Source organism: Microcaecilia unicolor, chromosome 1, assembly GCF_901765095.1.
Source record: "Microcaecilia unicolor chromosome 1, aMicUni1.1, whole genome shotgun sequence".
NCBI classification, from domain to species: domain Eukaryota; kingdom Metazoa; phylum Chordata; class Amphibia; order Gymnophiona; family Siphonopidae; genus Microcaecilia; species Microcaecilia unicolor.
Genome location: NC_044031.1, coordinates 357,974,333 through 358,001,656, shown reverse-complemented (window position 1 = coordinate 358,001,656; position 27,324 = coordinate 357,974,333). Strand labels below are relative to the sequence as shown.

At 43.6% G+C, this 27,324-nt stretch overlaps 1 protein-coding gene across 1 annotated transcript in view; it reads right to left on the bottom strand.

Moving 5' to 3' along the window:
- The window catches only part of SLC6A19 (solute carrier family 6 member 19), a 254,175-nt gene extending 228,617 nt beyond the window's left edge, over positions 1-25,558 (bottom strand). The window contains 1 exon segment of the mRNA XM_030209679.1: positions 25,274-25,558. Coding sequence (XP_030065539.1) covers positions 25,274-25,475 — 202 coding nt within the window. The 5' untranslated portion in view covers positions 25,476-25,558.
- Positions 25,559-27,324: the final 1,766 nt, after the last annotated feature.

The following is a 27,324-nucleotide window of genomic DNA, read 5'->3' as shown; positions in this document are numbered from 1 at the left end:
GAAAAGCCATAGCCTCCTTAGTCTTTCTTCACAGGGTAGTCGTCCCATCCCCGCTATCATTTTAGTTGCCCTTCGCTGCACCTTTTCCAATTCCACTATATCTTTCTTGAGATGCGGCGACCAGAATTGGACACAATACTCAAGGTGCGGTCGCACCATGGAGCAATATAACGGCATTATAACATCCTCACACCTGTTTTCCATACCTTTCCTAATAATACCCAACATTCTATTCGCTTTTTTTTTTTTTTTTTTTTTTTTTTTTATTATTATTTAAACAATATACAAGTTGTAGTAACAACATACTTGTGGAAACACAGAGACCATATAAAGAAAAAAAATAAACATCTGGACCAACTGGTCTCAAACAAAGAGTATTATAACAATAATCCTATCTCTTTCTCAGACCTCAATCTTCAAAAAGGGGAAAGGTGGTGAAAATCATATAGGAGAGATTAATAAAAGAAAACATTATCTATATGTCAGTGGCTTTACTTCTGATGTTTCTCGCTATTTCTGGTAATTATTCTCAATTCAAGTTTTTCCTATCTACAAAACCCTGTAATTGTTCAGGATCATAAAAAATGTACTTGTTATTCAAATATTTGACAATACATTTACAGGGGTAGGCGAGTAGAAATGAGGCTCCCATTTCTCTCACTCTATCCCTTTGTAACAAGAATTTTCTACGTCTTTCTTGAGTTACTCTAGTAACGTCAGGATAGATCCATATTCTTTGACCATAAAATGGTTTCTGAGAATTTTTAAAGTATAGTCTCATTAATGAGCTTAAGTCTTGCTCAAATATTAAGGAAATAATTAAAGTTCCACGAGTTGTCACTTCAGTTATGGATTCTTCCAATATAGCAGTTAAATTCTGGAGATCTACTATTTCATTACCCTCTTGTCCAGGTTCATTCTTCTTTGTCAATGTTTTTAAATAATAGATTTTATTACATGGAGGGATAGCTTGAGATGGTAAATTCAGATTCTCAGTTAGATATTTTTTAAATAAATCATTTGGAGATAACCCAGATATTATGGGGAAATTTATAGCTCTAAGAGTCAATCTTCTATTGAAATTTTCTAACTGTTCCATTTTTCTATGAAGCAAAAGTTTATCTTTTACCAGTGAATCAGCCGTAGCCTTGATACTTTTTATTTCCTCATAGTTCTGGGATATTTTAGCCATTGTCTCTGAACGTACCTTATCCAAGGATTCCGTTAGCTGAGTCATTTTTGTCCCAATTGAAGTGGTTTCTCGAACGGATTTAGAAACAATTTGTTTTAGATCCTGAATCGCTTTCCAAATTGAAGTTAACGTTATTTCTACCGGGTTTACTTCTTCCATGCTTTCTTCCGTCGCAAACTCAAGAAAGGCACTGCCGGACTGATTGTTAGCTTCAACGCCTTCCGTTGCTTCGAACAGACCTTGCTCTTTCCTTTGTGTTGCCGGGCATGGAGGTGGAATAATCTCTGGGGGCGAGAGAGAGATGTCCAAACCCTGGGGCGTTGGCGCTCCTACGATGGCGTCCATCGCGGGTCTCGCCTCTCCAGCTTCGCGAGATTGGGTTACTACGAAGCGCTCCAATGTTTGCTGCCGCGGAGACGATGTCCTAGCCACCGGCAGTTGACCCCTGGTAATCGCCTTTCTTTTAGTATGAGGCATTGTAAGTAACCAAACTTTTTTTTAGGAAATATTATTTCAAGGCAGCTTGAGCGTCTCGTGTTTGCGTTAGATCGCCATCTTGCCACCGGAAGTTCCCCCCAGATCCTCTTTTTGATTCCAGATACACAATGTCAACCGGCTCCCCTTTGTCCACATGTTTGTTTACTCCTTCAAAGAATTGAAGTAAATTGGTCAGGCAAGATTTCCCCACACAAAAGCTGTGCTGACTTGGTCTCATTAATCCATGTCCTCGGATGTGCTCTGTAATTTTGTTTTTAATAATAGCCTCTATCATTTTCCCCGGCACCGATGTCAGACTCACCGGTCTATAATTTCCCGGATCTCCCCTGGAACCTTTTTTAAAAATCGACATTACATTGGCCACCCTCCAATCTTCAGGTACCATGCTCGATTTTAAGGATAAATTGCATATCACTAGCAGTAGCTCTGCAAGCTCATTTTTCAGTTCTATCAGTACTCTAGGATGAATACCATCCGGTCCAGGAGATTTGCTACTCTTCAGTTTGCTGAACTGCCCCATTATGTCCTCCAGGTTTACCGTGAAGTCAGTAACTTTCTCCGACTCGTCCGCTTGAAATATAATTTCCGACACCGGTATCCCACCCAAATCTTCCTCGGTGAAGACCAAAGCAAAGAATTCATTCAATTTCTCCGCTACGTCTTTGTCTTCCTTGATCGCACCTTTTACCCCTTGGTCATCCAGCGGCCCAACCGATTCTTTTGCTGGTTTCCTGCTTTTAATATACCGAAAGAGTGAGTAGAATGTTTCCTTTATCCTTAGGGAAGAGGCCATTTTGTAGCATGTAGTTTAGGTGTTCTGTGAGGTCTGTTTTAAATTGCTGAGGAGCAGATTTTATAAGGGTGATGCGGCAGGCATCTAGTTTGCATTGCGACTTAGCATATCTCCCAAGTGATTAGGTTTATCTCCCTTCCTTTCTCCTACATACAGTCGTCATCCCCATTCACTCAAAACAAAGTAAGCAAATCTATGAGCTGCTCTGTCCACGTTGTCGTTCTTTATTGTTGGTAGCATTTTTATTTGATCTCACTTATATTTTTAAACATGCTGGTTTGTGCAGCATATGGATGTACACAGAGGAAGTATTGGTTTCATCGGTTAGAGTAGTAATTAGTTCTAAATTTTAAATCAATGTCTCATTTGGAGGGGTTGGTTATAAGGACTCCCTGTATTTGTGCAGAGATGTTTTCACCTAGTTAAGGGCCAGCAACACAGACATCATTTTATGAGAATCAGGTGCTTAACAATCAGACTTACTACTTATAAGTACAATTAAAAAAAAACATTAATTTGGTTGAAACCTGGGAGCATTTAACATCTTTTTTTTTCCTGTGCCTACATCAAAAGAAAAAGATAGCCCGGGAACTTGTTTTGTGGATTGCAGTGGTTTATTATAAAAATGCATTTGCCTTTTTTATTGCTATTATTTCACAGAGAGGTATTGAATGATGAGGAAAGGACTTTCATCATGAGGAAGTTCTGTCGAGTCAGTCTAAATGTCCAGTTCAGCACACTATTAGCTGCCAAGGTCATACAAAGTTAATTATGTTCAGTGGAAAATAAATCTGTTGGCTCAGGCTGCTTGCTATGTTAATATTCCATCACTGGTTCATTATTGCTACCAAGTATTACATATTAAGGGCATTTGCTTTAAAACTTTGTTTTAATTCATTTATCCAGTCCTTAAATGCACATGGTTTTGCTTTTTAAATCCTAAGGGTGGTTGAACAATGATATAAAGGGCGGTTGAACAATTAAGTACAAACTGTGTTGCTTCTGAATTTACTTGTTTTGGACTGTTTTGGGTCCTATTGATCTGTACATCTGCTGTGTAGAATTTTGGAAGATGGAAATGAGGAAATAAAAATTAAGTTTTGAATGTACTCTGTAGAAGTCATTGTTTACTTTTGCAATGTGGTGTATGGATGCCTGTTCTAGTATGTACATGTGATAATGTTTGAATAACTGTCTATATTTATGGCTATGACTTCTGAGCATGCGGTATCATTAAAGGACATACTTTTAAATGCCTAGATGGGTATATATGCTAATCTCAACTTTGTTAAATGTTTCAGACATATCCGTCTACTTGATCCCATGATATAACTGAATGTCTCTCTGTATTTTCAAATGTAAGCCACATTGAACCCAAGTGTGCTTGGGATAATGTGTGATGTAAATGTAAAAAAAAAAATCCTTTATCCTCCACCTTTTTCAGACTCTGCCTATTCAGCTGGATGGTGATGGCACAAGGAAAGCAACTTTGGTCCAGTGAAGACTAACTCAAAATAACCTGTTCCTTAGCTGGGCCCTAGTATTACCATATTGAAAATGCAATGCAAGAAGGAAGAATAGGAGGAGGAGGGGGGGAGGAGCCTGAGGAGGCAGCAAGGATTGAAGAAGAGGAACCTGCAGCCTCTCCACCACCCTCAACCATACCTCTCCCTGACCAAACACTTCCCTCCACATCTAGTAATCTCCCACCATCCCACCCACCTATGCCTCACCCACCCCTCCAGAGGTGCCACCCCTGGGGAGAGCTCAAGAATTGAGATGAGAAAAATGTTCTCTTGCAGCAGTCCCCATCTCCTTCAACTAATGCAGCACATCCACTATCTCCATTGGCACCTGCAGCTGTAGCTGAAGCTCCATCATGGGATGTAGATACACCTAAAGATGGTTTATCTCCTTCAGAGCTTTGGTGGAAAAAGTAGGCCTGATGCAAGGGGACATAGACTGAAAGGTAAGGGTCATAGAGGACAGGACTGAGAGGATAGAATTTACTCTAGGGCAGGTGTTCTGAACCCAGTCCTTGGGACATACCTAACCAGACAGGTTTTCAGGCTATCTACAATGAATATGCATGAGATAAATTTGCATACACTTTATGTCATATATATTCATTGTAGGTATCCTGAAAACCTGACTTAGATGGGTGTGTCCGAAACACTGGGTTGAGAACCCCTTGCTCTAGGGCAAATGTTGGTAGTACAGTGAACCTAATATTTGCTCTAGAGTGTGCTAGCATTTTCCAGCACTCCTCCTCTAACTCCCCTTAGCTGTGGCCCAGCTGTCCCTAGGTTGCCTTTCTACCACCTTTCCCCACATCCTCCCCTCACAATTCCAAACCTTCAGCTCCTAGGTTTCTTGTTTGGTATTACATTTTAGAAAATTATGCTTTGTTTTATGACATCTCTTGTGTGATGTGACATGTGACTGCTGCCTCTTTCGCTCATCTCCCAAGGTTCTGTGAACACGGGAGCATTGGCTCTGTCCCAGAAGTGACGTAGGATACAGGTTTCTTAAAAGTTTAGCTACCTTTATTGGCGCATGTTGACAATCATAGTACAGAAACTGCTCCTATAGGTCGTACTACATTTATCCGGCAACATTTTAACCAAGGGAAATCAGATATTTTAATATCATTGGATTTATCAGTTGCTTTTGATCTTATTGATCACAATCTTTTGCTTTATAGGCTATTAGAAATTGGTTTAGCAGGAACCGTATTTCAATGGTTTCATTCCTATTTTTCTAACCGTACTTGTAAACTACTATGGAAGGGCTCTAGTGTGTATACCTTGTTTAATATTTTTCTAGCACTCCTACTGTGCTTACTTCAATCTATCATCCCTTCCATATGTGGATGACTTTCAGATCCTAGGTGTTTTGGACAGTGATAATCCACAGGAGCTAACAGATTTTAACTGCAAACTCAGTATTATTGCTCATTGTACACTCATAGATTGAAATTAAATCCTGAAAAGTCTAAGGGCCTAATATTTTCTCATAATGAAAGTCCTGTGTTATCCATTCCAATTATGATTGCCAGGTCCAAGATATTATTTATATCTACAATATTCTTGGAGTTATTTTCACCAATTGGTTCTGGTCCCGAAGGTTCCCAACAAAAATCGGGTCCAAAAACAAAAAGTCCCTGAAAAGTATCAATATCCCTGTAACCCTGGCTGGGTAGCTCTAAAACCGAGCTCCAGGCTTCAGCGAGGCCTAACTGGAGCTCCAGGAATGGACTGAGAATGTGCACTCACTCAGTCCCCCCCCATCACGGCAGGCTATGCCGAAAGCCGGCCATTTTCCTGACGGGTACCAGCCGGAGCTCCGTCATTCGCGTCCAGCGCACCTTCGCGGCTGGACGCATTTTGATGATACTCCCAGCTCTGGAGACCTCCGGAGCCTCCCTAACCACTAGTACCCGCTGCAGGTGGCCCAAATTGGGCCCAAAGATGCCCGGAATGTCCGGGCAACAACGGGACAGCCCAAAATGGCCAAAACATCCATCGGGCCAGCAGAACAACAGCGCTGGGCATTGAAGCACCCCAGCCACCTAAGACCACCCAAAATGGCCCGACGTAGCCACACAGAAACCTGGGGGTCCAGGTACATTTTTTTCCTTTTTTTTATTTAAAAAAAAAAAAATATATATATATATATATATATATATATATATATATATATATATATATATATATATATATATATATATATTAACCCTTAGGATTACAGAAGGACTGTGGAAGACAGGAGAGCTAGACTGAATCCAGAGATTGTTGATGACTTATTCATCCACAGATTTAAAAAATCATAAGAGTGCTTCATAAGGCATATTTCTTCCCCACTAGGGCATACAGAACGGGTTGTAATTTATACCCCTGGACATTTTAACAGGGTGGATTAGGATTCCTTGGGGTAGTAGAAGTCAGCTATTGTTGGGGTTAGAAGGGTACAGGGTGAGAGGGGGTTATTATAGTTGCTCGTTATCATTGTTTTCTATTTGTGATTTATAAACAACAGTTGCATAGCATATTGTTCCTTGTATACTTTAATAAAAAGATTTAAATATAAAATCATAAGTGTTTGAGGCTTCTGCAGTTGAGGACAGAACCCATGGGGATGGGGCAGGGACAGGAACAGAACCTGTGGGGATGGGGTGAGGACAGAGACAGGAACTGCGGGGACTGGATGGGGAAAGAGACAGAACTTGCGGGGATGGGGTAGGGACAGAGATGGAAGTCATGGAACCCATGGGGACAGGGCGGGGATGGGGACATACTTTGTCCCAGTGTCATTCTGAGATGTCTTGTCCAGTATGGTTCTTCCTCTCTTCTCCCCTCCCCCTTGCAAGTTTCTATGATTTTAATTGTGTTCACTTATTTATGTTTTATAATTATTATTTTAATTTATGACATATTTAATTTATGGATTATGTCTAATTGACAGTTGCTGCCCCTAAAGCAGCCTGCAATACACGTGAGTACCTAAATGTAGGCAGGTTAATACCAGGCTACATTAGTATTCTATAAAAGAAAGTAGATACCTACTTTTCTTTATAGAATAGGCTCCTACAGTGTGCCCCTCCAGGCACCTAATTGCCCCCTATGTGGCTTCCCAACTAGTAATGGAGAAGCAGCGCAATACTTGTTGGGACACCCTGTGGTTATGTTATAAAATCTGTCATTTTAAATCTGTTGATCAATATCACCCGTACTCCAGAGGTTTAAGTTTGTAAATAACAAATATTCAACTTTATTTGATTACTGTATAAATACAATAAATGCCTTTAAAATTCTCATTCATCATAACCCAACCACACCATATCATGCTACACACTTATCATTCACTTTCTCATTCGTGTGTCTCTGGAGCATGGGAGTGATGTCAGTGAAGTGCTGAGGGTGCAAGAACAAAGGTTAATTTTTCATGGCGCACAATGGTTCCCAATGGTTTAAATTTAGAAGTTGAGTGGTAGTTATAATTTTCATAGGTAAGTGGCCCCTTACCGCGTATAGCCTGTAAAAGTTCTGCTTTGTGTACATAATTAAGTAATTTAAAGATGACCACTCAAGGATGTGCATCCGTGGGCCGATGAGGGCGCAGCCGATGAGCTCTTTCAATTCATAAAGGGCCCGCATCTGACTGCAATTGCAAAGTAGACTCTAACCAAGACTCCAGGAACTTTCTGAGCTCTGGCTCCGCAATTGTCTCTGTTAAAGTCCTCATTCTTGGGGACTTTAACATACACGCTGATGACCCATCCGCTCTCACGCCTCTCAGTTCCTCACTCTGACATCCTCCTTCAACCTCCAGCTCTGCTCCACCACCCCTACTCACCAAACTGGCCATTGTCTTGACCTCATCCTCTCCCTGCTCACCCTCCAATTTCTACGCCTCAGCTCTCCCTCTCTCTGATCATCACCTGATCACCTTCACACTTCATCACCTCCCCCTCAGCCCTGCCCAACATTAACCACTACTACCAGGAATCTCCAGGCTATCGACCCTCCCACCCTATCCTCTAGTATTTCTAATCTCCTCCCCTCCATCATGTCCTCCGAGTCTGTCGACAAGGCTGTCTCCACTTACAATGCCACTCTCTCCTCTGCTTTAGACACCCTCGCACCATCCATCCCCCGTCCCACAAGGCGTACTAATCCCCAGCCCTGGCTGACCCCTTGCGTCCAATACCTTCACTCCTGTGCACGATCTGCTGAATGCCTCTGGAGGAAATCTCACACCCATACCGATTTCCTTCATTACAAATTCATGCTATCCTACTTCCAGTCCTCCCTATTCCTTGCCAAACAGGACTATTACACCCACCCAATTGACTAATTCTCTCAGCTCCAACCCTCGTCGTCTCTTCGCCACCCTTAACTCCCTCCTCAAAGTACCCTCCGCTCCCACCCTCACCCCTCTCACTCTCTCCTCAATCACTGGCTGACTACTTCCGTGACAAGGTGCAGAAGATCAACCTTGAGTTCACTACCAAGCCTCCTCCTCCTCTTCACCCTTCAACCCACCCCCTCAACCAACAAACCCAGGCCTCCTTCTCCTCTTTTCCTGATATCACCGGAGGAAACCGCCCATCTTCTTTCCTCCTTGAAATGCACCACTTGTTCCTCTGATCCCATCCCCACCAACTTACTTAACACTATCTCTCCTACTCTCACCCCCCCCCCCCCATCTGTCATATCCTCAACCTCTCTCTCTCCACTGCAACTGTCCCTGACACCTTCAAGCACGCCGTAGTCACACCACTCCTCAAAAAACCATCACTTGACCCTACCTGTCCCTCCAACTACCGCCCCATCTCCCTCTTACCCTTCCTCTCCAAGTTACTTGAACGCACCGTTCACAGCCGCTGCCTTGATTTTCTCTCCTCTCATGCCATCCTCGATCCGCTTCAATCCTATTTTCGCCCTCTACACTCGACAGAAACGGCACTCGCTAAAGTCTGTAATGACCCGTTCCTTGCCAAATCCAAAGGTCACTACTCCATCCTCATCCTCCTCGACCTATCTGCCGCTTTTGACACTGTCAATCATGATTCACTTCTTGCCACACTGTCCTCATTTGGGTTCCAGGGCTCTGTCCTCTCCTGGTTCTCCTCTTATCTCTCCCACCATACCTTCAGAGTACATTCTCATGGATCTTCCTCCACCCCCATCCCGCTCTCTGTTGGAGTTCCGCAGGGATCTGTCCTTGGACCCCTTCTTTTTTCAATCTACACCTCTTCCCTGGGCTCGCTGATTTCATCTCATGGTTTCCAATATCATCTTTATGCTGACAACACCCAGCTCTATCTCTCCACACCAGACATCACTGCGGAAACCCAGGCCAAAGTATCAGCCTGCTTATCCGACATTGCTGCCTGGATGTCCAACCGCCACCTGAAACTGAACATGGCCAAGACCGAGCTTATCGTCTTCCCACCAAAACCCACTTCTCCTCTTCCTCCACTCTCTATCTCAGTCGATAACACCCTCATCCTCCCCGTCTCATCTGCCCGCAACCTCGGAGTCATCTTCGACTCCTCCCTCTCCTTCTCTGCGCATATCCAGCAGATAGCGAAGACCTGTCGCTTCTTTCTCTTTAACATCAGCAAAATTCGCCCTTTCCTCTCTGAGCACACCACCCGAACTCTCGTCCACTCTCTCATTACCTCTCGCCTTGACTACTGCAACCTACTCCTCACTGGCCTCCCACTTAACCATCTATCCTCCCTTCAATCCGTTCAGAACTCTGCGGCACGTCTTATATTCCGCCTAGACCGATACGCTCATATCACCCCTCTCCTCAAGACACTTAACTGGCTTCCAATCAGGTACCGCATACAGTTCAAGCTTCTCCTTCTAACCTACAAATGCACTCAGTCTGCAGCCCCTCATTACCTCTCTATCCTCATCTCCCCTTAAGTTCCCACCTGTAACCTCTGCTCACAGGACAAATCCCTCCTCTCAGTACCCTTCTCCACCACCGCCAACTCCAGGCTCCGCCCTTTCTGCCTCGCCTCACCCTATGCTTGGAATAAACTTCCTGAGCCCTTACACCAAGCCCCCTCCCTGCCCATCTTCAAATCCTTGCTCAAAGCCCACCTCTTCAATGTCGCCTTCGGCATCTAACCTATTCAGGAAATCTAGACTGCCCCAATTTGATTGCCCCTATTTGACTGACTGTACATTTGTCCTTTATTTATTTATTTTTTTTGTTACATTTGTACCCCGCACTTTCCCACTTATGGCAGGCTCAATGCAGGCTCAATGCGGCTTACATGGGGCAATGGAGGGTTAAGTGACTTGCCCAGAGTCACAAGGAGCTGCCTGTGCCTGAGGTGGGAATCGAACTCAGTTCCTCAGTTCCCCAGGACCAAAGTCCACCACCCTAACCACTAGGCCACTCCTCCACCCCTCATCCTCTAGATCCTTTAGATTGTAAGCTCCTTGAGCAGGGACTGTCCTTCTATGTTAAACTGTACAGCGCTGCGTAACCCTAGTAGCGCTTTAGAAATGTCAAGTAGTAGTAGTAGTATAAGTCCGCCAATCTTAGATTTCCTCTTCTAGATTGATTTTCAATATCATCCAGTTTTTCCTCTAATCCTCAAAGCCTAGTTTGAAGATTCTCATTGGACATGGAGAGTTGCTGCACGTGGTCTTCAAGATCAGAGACATGCTGCAAGTATGCTGAAAATTCTCCCTGCAAAGATTCCAACTGGCCATCAACAATATCTAATTTATCCGTTACTTGCTGCAAACAGTTATCCAGCGAAGCATCTATGGCCTGTTTGACCTCTGTCATGATCTCGGTAACCCATGCTGAGCTTACCGTAGTCGGCCCCACTGCCATTAGCCATCTTAAGATCACTGTAGAACGATTTCTCTTTATCTCTTCGCTGTGCTTTTGCAGCCATCAGCTTAATCAAACCAATCTGCACGTGTGGCTTACAGAACTTGATATAATATTGTAAATTCCAATGATGTAGTCCAGAAATATGCCTCAAATTAAGCAAAATTAGAGATTGGGACCCAGGAGCTCTTCCCAACAACACCCGCTCGCTAGCACGGCATCACGTGACTCTATGAAAATCTTTTTAAAAAGAAGCTGAAGTAGCCTACATCAAAGAGACCTGATGCTGTACACTAGAAACCTGTTTACCTCAGACTCCTAAATTTGAGTACACATTTTCAAATTTCTGTGCCACTTGATCTGAAAAAAGAGCAGTCTGAGTTGTAATAGATTTCAACATCCCTTCCATTTGAGAATTTAAAGTCCACAAATCTTTAAGAGTCACTTCCTTGTCTTCTGGAAATGCCTGCATTTGATGAACATCCACTTTGATCTTTTCAGGAATATCAGTAAAAGACAAAGCCAAATCTCCAGTAGGTTCCTCAACAGGCTGCCCAGATAGGCGGGGAACCTCTTAGGAGACCCTATCTCGAGGGAACGGTACAGTATAGAGGGTGTAGTGCTTCAGTGTGCGAAGGAAGAGCGGGACTTGGGGGTGATTGTGTCTGACGACCTTAAAGCTTTCAAACAGGTAGAAAAAGTGACAGCCAAAGCCAGAAGGATGCTTGGGTGCATAAAGAGAGGCATGACCAGCAGGAAAAAGGAGGTGATAGTGCCGTTGTATAAGTCTCTGGTGAGGCCTCATTTGGAGTACTGCGTGCAGTTCTGGATACCGCACCTACGGAAAGATATAAACAGGATGGAGTCGATCCAGAGGGCAGCTACAAAATTAGTAAGCGGCCTTGAATACAAAAATTATAGGGACAGGCTTATGAACCTCAACATGTATAAGCTGGAAGAGAGGAGGGAGAGAGGAGACATGATAGAAATGTTTAAATATCTCAAGGGCATTTATGTACAGGAAGAGAGCCTTTTTTCAAATGAAGGAGAGCTATGGAATGAGGGGGCATATGAACAAAGTTAAGAGGGAATAGGCTTAGCAATAACCTAAGGAAGTATTATTTCACAGAAAGGGTGGTGGAGGCTGAATGCTACTGACGTGAATACCTTAGGCTGAACAGACACTTTATGCTTCCCCATATTAAAGAAAAAAAAGTAAACTTAGCTCCTCAAGACTGGGCAGGGAGTGCCCCTTTGGCTACACCCTGCGGCCACACACCGCAGTGCATTTTCCTTTTATTGTGGGAAAGGACCCCCGATGACATCAGGGGAAGTAGGCTGCCTCAGTACCCACCAAACACCTTCAGCACCGGAACCTCACCAAAGGTAGCACCTCCACTCCTGCACAGATATCAAAAGCAGGAGATCTCCAATAGTTCTTGCTCAAAAGATAGGACTCATCTAGCACAAAACGTAGGACTCCTCCGCAATACTGTTTTTCTTTTCTTTCTCTATTATGTTTTATATACTCAACTCACATCAGTCATGTTATAGACCCTTTTTTCTGCTTTCTTATATAAAATACAAATGACTGGTACTAACTCACCATTGAGTATAGTTTCTTGGAATGTGAATGGCTTACATCACCCTATTAAAAGGAAAAAAAGTCCTCCTTTATCTCAAAAAAACACAAATTGTCTTCTTACAAGAGACACATGTTCCTAATACATCTGCTTTTATTAAAAACTATAATTGGATAACATCTTCAAATGATGCTCCATTGGATGGTAGAAAAAAAAAGGTGTCTCTATTTTTCATAAGAACCTCAAGTTTTAGAGCAAAATATTGACCAGATGGGTAGATGGGTAATTCTAAAATTTTCTATATATTCTACACCTATATTACTAGTAAATGTATATGATCCAAATTCTGATTCACCAGAGGTTTTTTTTTTTGGGGGGGGGGGGAGGTTGGCTCTTTTTGAAAAGTTGCAAGCCTTTGACCCTATCCCGATAATAATATCAGGAGATTTTAATTTCCCTATTAATGGCTTGATATGCATTCCCGAACAAAAATATTTTCCACCAAATTCACTATCATTCTCAATTCATTAATGTCTCAGTTCAATTTATTAGATCCTTGAAGAATACAACACCCCACTGCAAGAGAATATATATTTTTCCTTCCCATCATAATAGTTTCTCCAGACTTGAAAATAATATCCCATTCACTAATGGAGAATCTCTCCACATCTGTTATCTCTCCCATAGTGATCTCTGACCATGCTCCTAACTAGACAACACCAGCTCCACCTAAATCCCCATTATGGAAGCTACATCCCAGTCTGTTAAGTGAATAACAAATGGTATCCAGATTAGAACATTTTATACAATAATTCTTTCTACTTAATAATGCTCCTGACCATCTGGGAGGCTTTTAAAGTAGCGCTGAGGAGAACTGATTTCCATAAATACTTACAAAAATAAGGAAAACAATACTCAAATTGAATTGTTAAGTCAACAAATAAAAGAGGGAGAATGGAATGACTATATAAGTACCAATGACCCTGCTTTATTAAATTCATTCTATCAGCTAAAGTATATTAAGAAGTTAATGAACCTCAAAGCAGGCCAAGAGAATTTTGATAATAACTCTAAATATTATGCTGAAAAAATTAAAAGTAGTAAAATGTTAGCTAATTATCTAAGGAGAAAAAGAACCAAAGTGCGAATCCCGGCTATACAACAACCAATTAAAGCAATATCCACTTCTCTAAAAAAAATGTTGAAGTTTTTATCCTAACAAAAAAAACAGCACCATGGGCCTTTAAAAATGGAACACAGTTCTTTAATGAATGAGCCTTGACAAAAAGACCCGACACGGGCCGTTTTTCGGTGACTAGCACCTGCGTCAGGGGTCACAGTGATGACGTGGAAAACTTGGGGAATAACTCGAATATATTCCTCTACAATATATTATTCCTTACCCCACGTCTCATGTAGTAAAAGCTACAAAGCACCAAGGCACTTTCACTTTCTGTATCAAAATGGATGAAAAGGCCCATGGTGCTGTTTTTTTTGTTTGGACTTTAGTTTGTACTTTGTTCCCTCTCTTTTGTTACATCGAAGTTTTTATCCTAGACATTTTGGATTTGTTCCATTATGGCTGTAAAACATCCAAGTGTTAGGCACACCGTAATCTTGCCTTTGAAACAGTCCCTTGTGATTTGGACACACTGCAGATGAATTGCATAGATAAACGTCTGAAAAATAGGTTTTCAAAATACCGATTTGGACATTTTAGAAGAAATTTGTCTAAATGCTGTTTTATGACACTTTTTGGATGTTTTTCTCTTTCAATAAAGAGCCCCTTGGTCTCTTGATGATGCTAATATACTTCAACAAGATATTACTTAAAAAGAGATTCTCACAGCCACCAACGACATGCAATCAGGGAAAACTCCAGGTCCTGATTGCATCCCCATAAAATTTTTAACTCAATCTTCAACAACTGTTACAAACATAACAAATCTTTATTTAACCAATCTTTTACATATAAATAACTGAACATATGTCATCTAAAACACCCCCAATACACACCCATTCATTCAATCCATTCAACCATATATACACATACCATAAAACCTATTACAACAACATAAATAACTTCAAATGATCCTAGTGCCCCAAAGGTATTTATGAATACTGTTTTATAATACTTCCTACACAGTTATCTATTCTTATCCTGTGTGAACGTTCTATAACCAGAATGTTCTTAACCGTTCAAAACAGTTCATAAACACATGTATCTTCCCTCTTTTCTTGTTTATTGTTTCGTATTTATGTATTCCATCCTTCTTTCAAAAATGAAACCAATTTCAGTCTTTTAACTTCGAGGTGCAATCCCTTTAGGTATCCACACTCAATTGGTAGTCAAAACTCCATAAAGTGCTGATATTATTGGACTACTTCCACGCCATTAAATCGGCTTACTCTTGTCCATTGAGGCTGTAGTACTCTGACCCTACACGATCGTGTTTCGCTTCATAAAGCGTCTTCAGGGGTCATCTATGTACAATAGACAACATAATTACACTTCCAAATTATAATAAACCCATCTTACATCTTAAAAACTAACTATACAAAATCCTTACCAGCTCTACCAGGCAGTCCGGCACTCAACAGCAACCGATGTGCTGGTGGTAACGTCTCAAAGGACGCCCACACATGCGCATACCGTGCTGCGGTATCCTGTAAAATTTTTAAAACATTTTTTTAAAGGATACTGTCCACAAAACTGTTAAGCCTATTCAATTTTTTAAAGCCAGAAAACATTCTTCATAGTCATTTCTCAGATGCAATAATAAATGTCATCCCCAAACCGAAAAAAGACCCACGCAGAACTGTCACCATATATCTCTGCTAAATGTAGATTATAAAATATATGGCAAGATTCTGTCCATTAGACTTAAACAGATTATAGGGAAAGTTATTCATCCCAACCAAGTTGGCGTTATGCCAGGTCATCTTATAACAGATAGCTCTTGTCTTTTTTTTCTTCATCTCGCTCATATTGTGACATCTGATAGCTACCCTGCAGTGGCCTTAGCCCTAGCTGTGGAACAGACCTTTGACAGAGTGGAGCTAGGTTATCTTTTTACCACACTAAAATGGTTTGGAGCACCTTTATCCTTTATTCAAAACCTCAAAGTGTTATATGCCAATCCCATAGCAAGGGTTGTAACTAACAATGTTCTCTCTGACCCTATCTGTCCCAAAAAGGCACCCTGTTTCTCTTTACCTGTTTAATATAGCAATGGAACCCCTTCTCATAGCCATATAAAAATACTCATAAATAACAGGTATTATGGTTAAGGATATGGAAATAAAAATGTTCAGCTTATGCTAATGATATACTTTTATATTTATCCAATTCTAAGACCTCTTCCAGTTAATAAACGATTTCTCAATTTTCTCAGGTTATAAAATGAACCAACAAAAAACTGAAATTCTTCCTCTCAACCATCATTCCCATTCTGAAATTTCATGATCTTTTGACTTAATTTGGGCTAACTCTAATATTAGATACTTAGTTATAAATCTCTGTATGAATCTAGATGACAAAATCAAAAATAACACTGACTCTATACTTGAATTCCTTAAATCACTCCTTCTTAATTGGCACCCCTTACATTTATCCTGGTGGAGTAGACTTGAAACTATTAAAATGAAGGCAACACCAAAAATAAAGTTCATTTTGAGTAAGATTCCAATTCTCTTTCTTGCTAACTTCTACTCACAAATGGACAACTTCTTGTCTCTTTTTTATGGAAACCTAAACAACCAAAAATTGCACTTAAAACATTAAAAAGTATGCATTCCATGGGAGGTGCATCTTTTCCTGATTTTATTACTTATAAGAAAGCATTTATTCTTCAACAGGGCTGTTACTGGTTCTATGAGAAAGCGAAGATACCAGTGGCGTAGCTAGACCTCACATTTTGGATGGAACCAGAGCTAATATGGGTGGGCACTATGTATATAGGTATGAGTCGTGTTTCATGGGATAGTCTAAATAACTGTTAGATATTGTATGTTTCCAATGTAATTTTGTGCAGTTCATACTATCAGGTACAGGTGGAGGACGGTGAATGGATGACATGAATGAGAGTTTTTAGGTAGTTAATAGTGTCAGTTGTGTTAGAGTGGCACTAAAGTACAAATAATAAAAGTCTTTTTTGATATTTAAATTATACTGGAGTCTTTATGTGATAGGTTTTAAATCTGACTCTGGGAGTTGAGCATTGTCCTCTAATTAGTAGGATTATAGTCTAAATAATGCCTTAGCATGCACTTGGGCAGATCTGCCCAACAGATGTCCTGCATCAACATAAACCACATACATACTTTATGGAACACAGACATTTTTTAAATAAATTTAAAAATGTCAATCCTGCACTATCCCACAATTCTAGGCAGGTTACAAATGTTATATACTTAAAATTTCACAAGAAGAAACCTCTCCCAAAAGTGCCAGCCAAAACACACACCACCCAACCAATTGCACACCCAAAGCATCACAGTATGTGCCACTTTGAGTCTGTAAATGGACAGAAAAGCAACAGGTAAGTGTACGCATACCTGTGTAATTGGCAGCTTTAAATGTGCTATTGGTTAAATAGTGTGTGCTCAAGCTGGCACCCCTAGGAGAGGTCTCTTCTCATGAGATTTAAATTGGTCTCTTCTACCTTCTGATTAATAGTGTAGAGAACATACATAAAATTTTGCATATTAATTACTAGACAAGCAACACCTAAACTTCACAAGACATAAGTCTACTATAATGGCAAACATCTAAACACACATCACAGTATCCTGTAAAAATAATTACTTCCCACAAACCATACCCCTCCCTTGACCCAAATGCTCTCATGTATCAACCCAATTCATATCCCTTAGTGCATGCCTTGGTTGTTACATACATAAAAATGTTGTAAAATAAGTAAATAGATTGATAGAAACTCTGAATGGAAACTCTGAATGTCGAGCACATGATTCTTAGAATGTCCGTTTTAATCGCCCTTCACCAGGAGAAAAAAATCTCCACACAAATACAACACGTGCTAGGGTATCCCCACAACCAGCCACTCCAAATGACACACTGATCACGACTCACAATGAATAAATCGCAATGAAATGTTATCCCATCCCCATACCGAACAAGCCGGTTTGCCTAAAAACACAAGCGAGATCAAACAAAAATGCCACCAACAATAAAGAACAACAACGTGGATGCAGCAGCCCACAGGTCCGTCTGCCCTGCCCTGAGATTATAGCTCTGGCTGTGTGGGAGAGGGAAAACATAGACCAACCTATGAATCCGTGCCGTCTCCCACTCTCAATCCAAGAGTCCTGGGGGCTCACTGGAGACGACGAAATGAAACCTCACCGTGCCAGATCGCACCGTGCCAGATCGATACGTGCACTGCAGGGCAGACCACGTTAGTGTGTAAAGGCTAAAGGAGCTGCAGTAGGCAGCCATAGGGAATGGAGGCAGAGCAGCAGAGACGAGAAGGAAACCATCCTAAGAAGAGTGTGGAGCGGTGCGGTGCCCACCTCCCCCTTCCTGTTTCTCTGTGTCGGAAACAGGACGTTTGTGTCTTAAGAGGTGGGAGTCGGAACGCTGCGCAGAGCTGTTAGCAGGCGTGTGGCTGGTCCCGCGCTGCAGTCTAAAGCATGAATGACACCTCCCCAGGATAACTTCGCTGCTGAAGCTGCAACAACAGAGGAGGGATAGTGGCTGGTTTTCTGCTGGGCAGGCTTGGGATGAAAATGGATGGGCCCCGGTCCACCCAGGCCGACCTGTGGCTACGCCCCTGGAAGATACTTACCTGTAGCAGGTATTCTCCAAGGACAGCAGGCTGATTGTTCTCACATGTGCTGCTTGTTCTCACATGCGGGTCGACGTCTGCGTTGGCCCAGGAAACGGCAAATTCTTCCCAGCAAAAATAAAAGTTTTGCCAGAGTCTTCTGGCGCGCGAGCGTGTCCCCTCAGTTGAATCAAAAAGCAAACAAATAAACTAACAACAACTCCAAAGGGGAGATGGGCAGGTTTGTGAACAATCAGCCTGCTGTCCTCGGAGAATCCTGCTACAGGTAAGTATCTTCGCTTTCTCCGAGGACAAGCAGGCTACTTGTTCTCACATGTGGGGTATCCCTAGCAACAAGGCTCACTCAAAACAACAAAGAAAGGTCAATTGGGCCTCGCAACGGCGAGGACATAACATAGATTGAACTGAAACCATAAACAACTAACTGAGAGTGCAGCCTGGAACAGAACAAAAATGGGTCTAGGGGGGTGGAGTTGAATTCTAAACCCCGAACAGATTCTGCAGCACTGACTGCCCAAACCGACTGTCGCGTCGGGTAGCCTGCTGAAGGCAGTAGTGAGATGTGAATGTGTGAACTGATGACCACGTTGCAGCCTTGCAAATCTCTTCAATGGAAGCTGACTTTAAGTGAGCCACTGATGCAGCATGGCTCTAACATTATGAGCCGTGACATGGCCCTCTAGAGTCAGCCCAGCTTGGGCATAAGTGAAGGAAATGCAATCTGCAAGCCAATTAGAGATTGTGCGTTTTCCGATGGCGACTCCCCTCCTGTTGGGATCGAAAGAAACAAACAACTCGGCGGACTGTCTGAAGGGCTTCGTCCGCTCCACGTAAAAGGCCAATGCTCTCTTGCAGTCCAAGGTATGCAAACTGCTTTCGCCAGGGCGGGTATGAGGACGGGAAAAGAATGTTGGCAAGACAATTGACTGATTCAGATGGAACTCCGACACCACCTTCGGCAGGAACTTAGGGTGCGTGCGGAGGACTAGACTACTCTGTTGTGATGGAACTTGATATAAGGTGCATGCACTACCAAGGCCTGAAGCTCACTGACCCTACAAGCTGAAGTAACAGCCACCAAGAAAACGACCTTCCAGGTCAAGTACTTCAGATGGCAGGAATTCAGTGGCTCAAAAGGAGCTTTTGTCAGCTGGATGAGAACGACGTAGAGATCCCATGACACTGGAGGAGGTTTGACTGGGGGCTTTGACAAAAGCAAACCTCTCATGAAGTGAACAGCTAAAGATTATCCAGAGATAGGTTTACCCTCTACACACCGATGATAAGCACTAATTGCACTGAGGTGAACCCTTACGGAGTTGGTCTTGAGACCAGACTCTGTTAAGTGTAGAAGGTATTCAAGCAGGGCCTGTGTAGGACAAAAAAGAGGATCTAGGGCCTTGCTTTCACACCAGACAGCAAACCTCCTCCATTTGAAAGAGTAACACCTCTTTGTGGAATCCTTCCTGGAAGCAAGCAAGACTCAGGAGACACCCTCTGAATGACCCAAGGAGGCAAATTCTAAGCTCTCAACATCCAGGCCGTGAGAGCCAGAGACTGGAGGTTGGGATGCAGACGCGACCCCTCATTCTGGGTGATGAGTTGGAAAACACTCCAATCTCCATGGTTCCTCGGAGGACAACTCCAGAAGAAGAGGGAACCAAATCTGATGCGGCCAGAAGGGAGCAATCAGAATCATGGTTCCACAGTCTTGCTTGAGTTTCAGCAAAGTCTTCCCTACTAGAGGTATGGGAGGATACGTATACTGGATGCCTGTTCCCCAATGCAGGAGAAAGGCATCTGATGCTAGTCTGTCGTGGGCCTGAAGCCTGGAACAGAACTGAGAGACCTTGTGATTGATCTGAGTGGCAAAAAGATCCACCAAGGGGGTGCCCCACGCTCGGAAGATCTTGCGGGCGACACCCATGTCCAGTAACCACTCGTGAGGTTGCATTATCCTGCTCAGCCTGTTGACCAGACTGTTGTTTACACCTGCCAGATAAGTGGCTTGCAGAAACATGCCGTGACGGCACGCCCAAAGCCATATCTGGACGGCTTCCTGACACAGAGGGCGAGATCCGGTGCCCCCCTGCTTGTTGGTGTAATACATGGCAACCTTATTGTCTGTCTGAATCAATATGATTTGGTTGGACAGCCGATCTCTGAAAGCCTTTAGAGCGTTCCAGATCGCTCGCAATTCCAGGACATTGATCTGAAGACCTTTTTCCTGAAAGGACCAGGCTCCTTGAGTGTGAAGCCCATCTACACGAGCTCCCCACCCCAGGAGGGATGCATCCATCGTCAGCACTTTTTGTGGCTGAGGAATCTGGAATGGACGTCCCAAGCTCAAATTGGATCAAATCGTCCACCACTGCAGAGAATTCCGGAAGTCGGTGGACAGTTGGATGACATCCTCTAGACTCCCCGTAGCTTGATACCACTGGGAAGCTAGGGTCCATTGAGCTGATCTCATTTGTAGGCGTGCCATGGGAGTCACATGAACTGTGCAGGCCATGTGCCCCAGGAGTCTCAACGTCTGCCGAGCCGTGATCTATTGAGACGTTCGAACTAAGGACACCAGGGACAGGAGGTTGTCTGCCCTTGCCTCAGGAAGATAAGCCCGAGCTGCCTTTGTGTTCAACAGAGCTCCAATGAATTCCAACATTTGAACTGGGGTGAGATGGGACTTGGAGTAATTGATCACGAACCCCAGTAGTTCTAGCACCTGAATAGTCATTCGCATGGAAAGTAGAGCGCCTGCCTTCAAGGTGCTCTTCACCAGCCAATCCCAGTCTGCGTAGTGACGCTGCGACTGCCACTAGGCACTTTGTGAACACTCTGGGCGCAGATGCCAGACCAAACAGCAGTACACAGTACTGAAAGTACTGAGTTCACAGCCGAAATCGAAGATACTTCCTGTGAGCTGGGAGTATCGAAATGTGTGTGTAAGCATCCTTTAAATCCAGAGAGCATAGCCAATCGTTTTCTTGAACCATGGGAAGAAGGGTGCCCAGGGAAACCATCCTGAACTTTTCTCGGAGAAGACATTTGTTCAGGGCCCTCAGGTCTAGGATGGGACGCATCCCCCCTGTCTTTTTCTGCACAAGGAAGTAGCTGGAATAGAATCCCAGCCCTTCTTCCCCTGGTGGAACGGGTTCGACCACTTGGGCCTTCAGAAGGGCGGAGAGTTCCTCTGCAAGTACTTGCTTGTGCTGGCTGTAAGAATGAGCTCCTGGTGGGCAATTTGGAGGTTTCGATTAACCAGACTATTTGAAGGACCCACCAGTCAGAGGTTATGAGAGGCCACCTTTGGTGAAAAAATATCAACCTCCCCCCAACAGGCAAGTTGTCCGGTAAGGACACTTTTACAGAGGCTATGCTTAACTGGAGCCAGTCAAAAGCCCATTCCCTTCTTTTGCTGGGGAGCAGCATGGGCCTTAGATGCACGCTGTTGACGAGAACGAGAATGCTGGGGCTGAGCCTGGGAAGGCTGTCTAGAAGCAGGACTGTACCTACGCCTAGGATAGGAATAGGGAGCACTCCTCTTCCCCCCAAAATACATCCTAGATGAGGAGGTAGTAGCAGAAGACGCCCAGTGGGAGAGAGAATCCATAGCATCATTATGCTTCTTGATCTGATCAACAAGATCCTCTACTTTTTCACCAAAAAGGTTGTCCCCCCGGCAAGGAACATCCGCCATTCGCTGCTGGACCAAATGATCCAGGTCAGAGACACACAGCCATGAGAGTCTATGCATCACTATATCTTGAGCAGCGATCCTGGATGCTACATCAAAAGTGTTGAACATACCCCTGGCCAGGAATTTTCGACACGCCTTCTACTGTCTGACCACCTGCCAAAAAGGCTCGGCTTGCTCCGGAGGGAGTGCATCAACCAAGCTAGACAGTTGCCTTATCGAGTCCCGCAAGTGAACGCTTGTGAAGAGCTGGTATGATTGGATCTTGGCAGCAAGCATAGCGGCCTGATACGTCTTCCTCCCAAAAGAATCAAGAGTCCTAGCTTCTCTGCCTGGGGGCGCCGAAGCATAGTCTCTAGTACTCATGGCTCTCTTGAGGGCGGAATCCACCACCACAGAATTATGGGGTAACTGAGACCTCATCAATCCAGGTTCACTGTGGATCCAATACTGGGATTCAGCTTTCTTCAGGACCACAGGGCCAGACAGAGGGGCCGACCAGTTTCGCATAAGGACTTCCTTCAGTACCTTATGCAGAATCTCCACAGGGAAGGGAATAGCCGTAGCCATTTCCCGGACAAAAGAGGAAAAGGATAGACTCTCCGGTTGAGATAATCTCCTCTCTGGTGGAGGGGAAGGTTCAGAGGGAATCCCAAAGGACTCATCAGAAGAAAAGTACCTGGGATCTTCCTCTGACTCCCACGAACGCTCCTGCTCAGTATCGGATAAGACCTCTGCTAAGGTACTTCGACACTGGACCTGCCTCGATGCCGAGGAACAATGTCCTCGATGGCGATGTCAAGAGGCCGACACCTGCTCGACCTGGGTGGCAGCTGATGCCGATGCCGAAGCCGGCATCGCGGTCAGGGACCTCACTGCAGGTGAAGGGCCAGACACTGCTGCAGCAGATGGTACAGAAAGCACAAGCACCCCCGACACCGAAGCTGACTGATGTAGCAGTCCCTCCAGAAGGCTGTGGGGTCGGTGAACAGGCGGTGTCATAATCTGTGGAGGCTCAGGAGCAGGTAACGGGCTGCTAGGAAACCGACGCATCGGCACCTCTTATATCAAGGGGGAGCGATCCTCTCGGCGCCGACACTTCTCGGGTGCCGACTCTCTCGACACCCCAGAGCTCCCAGCACCATATGTTGAAGGAGAACGATGACGGTGCTTCTTCGCCTTCACTCAACGCCCATCATTGAGACTCCTCTGTACCAATGAGGAGGATGTGGAATCCTCACGTCTCCTCAGGGCTGGGTCCGACTTTATTTTTGTCTATTAGATTGTAAGCTCTTTGAGCAGGGACTGTCTTTCTTCTATGTTTGTGCAGCGCTGCGTACGCCTTGTAGCGCTATAAAAATGCTAAATAGTAGTAGTAGTAGTAAGGGGGCCTGCATAACAGGAGGCCTCGGTGCAGGTGGAGACCCACTCGACGCCTCGCTGCTCTCAGCGTGGGTTGGTCTCTCAGCAGTCATTACCTCTCCTCCCAACGTCAATAAAATAAAGACAAAATTTGAAAAAAAAAACCTCAAAGACTCTTTCCTGGGCCTGAGAGGAGCGCAGAAAAAAACTACCGCATCTCAACGCGGAAAAAAGTAAACTGAGGGGACATGCTCATGCAACGGGCAGAAAGTCATCCGCGGTGCGTGCTGCTCGCATGCCAGAAGACTCTGGCAAATTTTTTATTTTTGCTGGGAAAAATTTGCCGTTTCCTGGGCCAACGCGGACGTCGACCCACATTTGGAACAAGCAGCACATGTGAGAACAAGCAGCCTGCTTGTCCTCAGAGAATCATGATTACAAACCACTCTGGCTACACGTTGAAGAACTAATTTTGTGCCCTGTGAGAGAGTGAGAACCATAGGGCTAGGCATTCCCAGAAACTCTCGCACACGGAGGTCTCAAGAGCAAAGCGAGACCCAGATACAGAGGCTTCACAGAGAGAGTGAACAAAGAGAGAGGACCCCAATACAGAGACCCAGGGAAGGTACTGTGGCCCAGCATATATGTTGTTTGAATGCTTCTAGTTGCTGTGACCTGGCTGAGGTAAGCCAATTGTTATTGAGGATTTTGAGCTGTGTGTTGAGTTTTGGCTATTAATCAGAATACTGAGAGAGAATAAGAGACTTTGCCTGTGAAGCAACCGGTCCAAATGTAAATAAATAAAACATTTATTTGCTGATTGATATCCCTTGTCTTGTGGAGTTATTCCCAGAGACTGGTCCTTTTACTAAGGGTTGGCGCGCAGCAACAGGCTTGCCATGCACCAATCCAGAACTACTGCAGGAGCCAAGTGGTAGTTCCCACCCCCAGCGTATGCCTTTTCCGGTGCTACAAAAATATTTTCTATTTTTGTAGCACCAGTGCTTACCTGGTGGTAATCAGACAGCACCTTGCACTGCCCGGTTACTGCCAGGTTAACGCGGGAGCCCTTACTGCTAACTTAATGGGTGGTGGTAAGCGCTCCTCCGCCCCCCTCTCTCCCCCCCAAATGGCCACATGGTAAGTGGTTCATTCACCACATGGCCATTTCTTTTCCAGAAAAAAAAGACAGCCTTATACCGCAGCTTAGTAAAAGGACCCCTTAACCGGCTATGTTTTCACTGGCTTTGTATACCCAGAAATTCAATACCGGAACTCAGATGTGGTCAGGCATTGAATTTCCAGGGATAACACCATCAGTAGCAGTTACTTCTTCCTAAGCTCTTAAATTTGCAAGAGTCATTTTTACTACATTTTAACCAGAAATGTAAAAGTTGCAACACACAAGATGAATGGACAAATAGAAAAAAAAAATATATATATATATGTATATAAACAAGAAGGTACATAAATGATTGCTTGAATACTGATAATGAATAAATCCAGAACGAGAAAATCTGTATTCCTTTTCTATGCTGACTTTTGATGAGATGGGAATTTAGCTTCTACAAATTTTGACATATTAATGGGGTCCTTTTACTAAGCCACGCTAAAAAAGTGGCTGGCGCTGTGATTAGCACGTGGGTTTCCTGTGTGCTCTGGCCACGTTTAGCACAACAGTATAATGGTCTTTTTTGTTATTTTTTTTTAATAGCCACATGCTAATTTCTCCATTAGTGCATAACAATTACCGCTGGGAGCCCTTACTGTCACCTATTTAGGTGCATAAAGTGGAACCTGTGGTAAATAATGTGTACTAATGTGTACTAATCTGTTTTAGTGCACACTAATGTAGTGATGCTTTTTGTAGCCTTTTGTAGATTGTTAATGTATATGTTTTATTACACAGTCTTAGTAACTGTAGAATGAGTGTTTTATTTCTTTTCTAGAATAGGATAAAATGAGCAAACATACCTCCTCCGTGGCTTTGGCAGAGATAGGGAAATCGCCATACATTTCCTAGTCCCACACAAAATCCTACACAAGTTAACATGTACTGAGCTTTGTTGTCCCATTGTGGTCTCTCGTTTGCTTCCTTCTCTTCAATCTGTTCAAGCTCTTGATGGGAAGGTATCCTATTTTCCAAGCCTGGGTTTGGCAGCTTCAGTTTGACCATTGTATATCTATGATGCCAGGTGTACTTCCCTAGGAAACAGAATAGAGAGCCGATAGTAAGTCTGTACAAGTGGAATCTTCTAAAGTTGGTTTAAGTTATTTATAGTGAACCTTTGGTACTTAATTAGAAAATGTACCACCTGATGCAGAAAGAAGCATCAGCAAAACATTTCACTAACCAAGTCAGTTCTTATAATTATTAATGCCTTATCAGTTAGAGCTCCACTGAACTAATCTAATGACTATCACAAATCAGTTTTAGGTTGGGGTAATTCACAGAGTTATTTACTTTAAGTATATTGCTTGCAGAGGATTATAAAATATGTTGCTCTGCCTCTGAATTGTAAAATACATTTAGTCATATCAGATATTATAGCAAAACTCCTACTACAGCATGTTTCAACCAGGTTATAAAGTTAATATTACTTCAACTCTTCAGTAAATGAACATGCAGAAAACAAGGCTAAGGGCAATTTGTTCTGACCTCTTTTTTTATCAAATTAAACATTGTACTTTATGTACAAGTAAAAGAATATAAAAACATTGGATCATGGCTTAAATTGTCATGCAAACTATTATTTATGTCTTTAAAAATGTGTAGCCCACACAATCTACAGTACAATTTCTCAGCAGGTAAAACACACAGTTAAAATACTTCAAATAATATAGAATATAACATGTGGGCAAGCCAACAAATCAATTCTTACCATCTAGAAATAAAGAGCTATATAGTTCTCCCAGTACCTGGCCGTCAACATATCCAAGAAATCAATATCACTAGTACCTGAGGATCAGCGTTGCTATTAATGGACAAGCTTGTTTAAACTAGTGGGCCTTTTAAGTGCTTTCTGAAAAGGTCGAATTTCTCAGTGTCTCACAATTCATTTGGTAAAGAATTCCAGATTACTGGACCTTCCATTTAAAAAATGGTGGAAAGGTAATCAACCAAAATGAGGGCATATTAGTAACAGGGGCTTAGCTATTGGTGGGCCTGGGTAATCCCAGGCTCACCCAGTTTTGGTTCCATCCCACCCAGAAGTGCTATACCCCAGCCATGCAAAATTCAACATTCCTCAAGCCACCCCCCCCCCCCCCTGCAGTTCCCACACCTCCATGTCTTTCTTACCCTCCCCCAGTGCTTACATTTTATGCTCATTCCACCTGGCAGGAACTCCATACAGGCCTCTGTTGGGGTCTTCCCTCTACCTGTGTCTCTCCCACTGATGCAACTTTCTGTTTACAAAGGCAGGTTGGGATGCGGCAGAGAGAGAAGGCCCCGATGGAGGCCTATGTGGAGTTCCTGCTGGGCAGTGATGATAGCATGAAGTGCAAGCGCCATGGCATGAATGGGGGGAGGGTAAAGAAGACACAGAGGTGCCAGAACTGTGGGAGAGTAGAGAGGCCCTGGATATGCGGGGATTGCAGGGAAGGGAAAAGGCACTGGACATGGGGGGGAAGGAAGGTTGGAGGGAAGGGAGAGAGAGGAGCTGGGCATGTAAGGAGGTGCTAGATGGAAGGACTTGAGATGTGATCCTGGGAGGGAAGGGAGAGAGGTGCTGGATATGTATGGGATGGGAGGGAAGGGAGAGGTGCTAGATATGCAGGGGATGGTGGGAGATAATAAAGAGTGGTGCTGGATACATGGGGGGGAGGGAACGAGAGGTGATGGATATGCAGAAGGGTGGGAGGGAAGGGACTCATTGGTGTGGGGGAGGGAGAAAGGGGACATAGGGAGGTACAGAGAAACAGAAGGGAGATGATGGGCATTGGGTGGGAACATGGGGACAGGGACACAGGTAAGATGCTATATTGGGATGGCATATGGGCACAGAGGGGCAATGCTGATACAG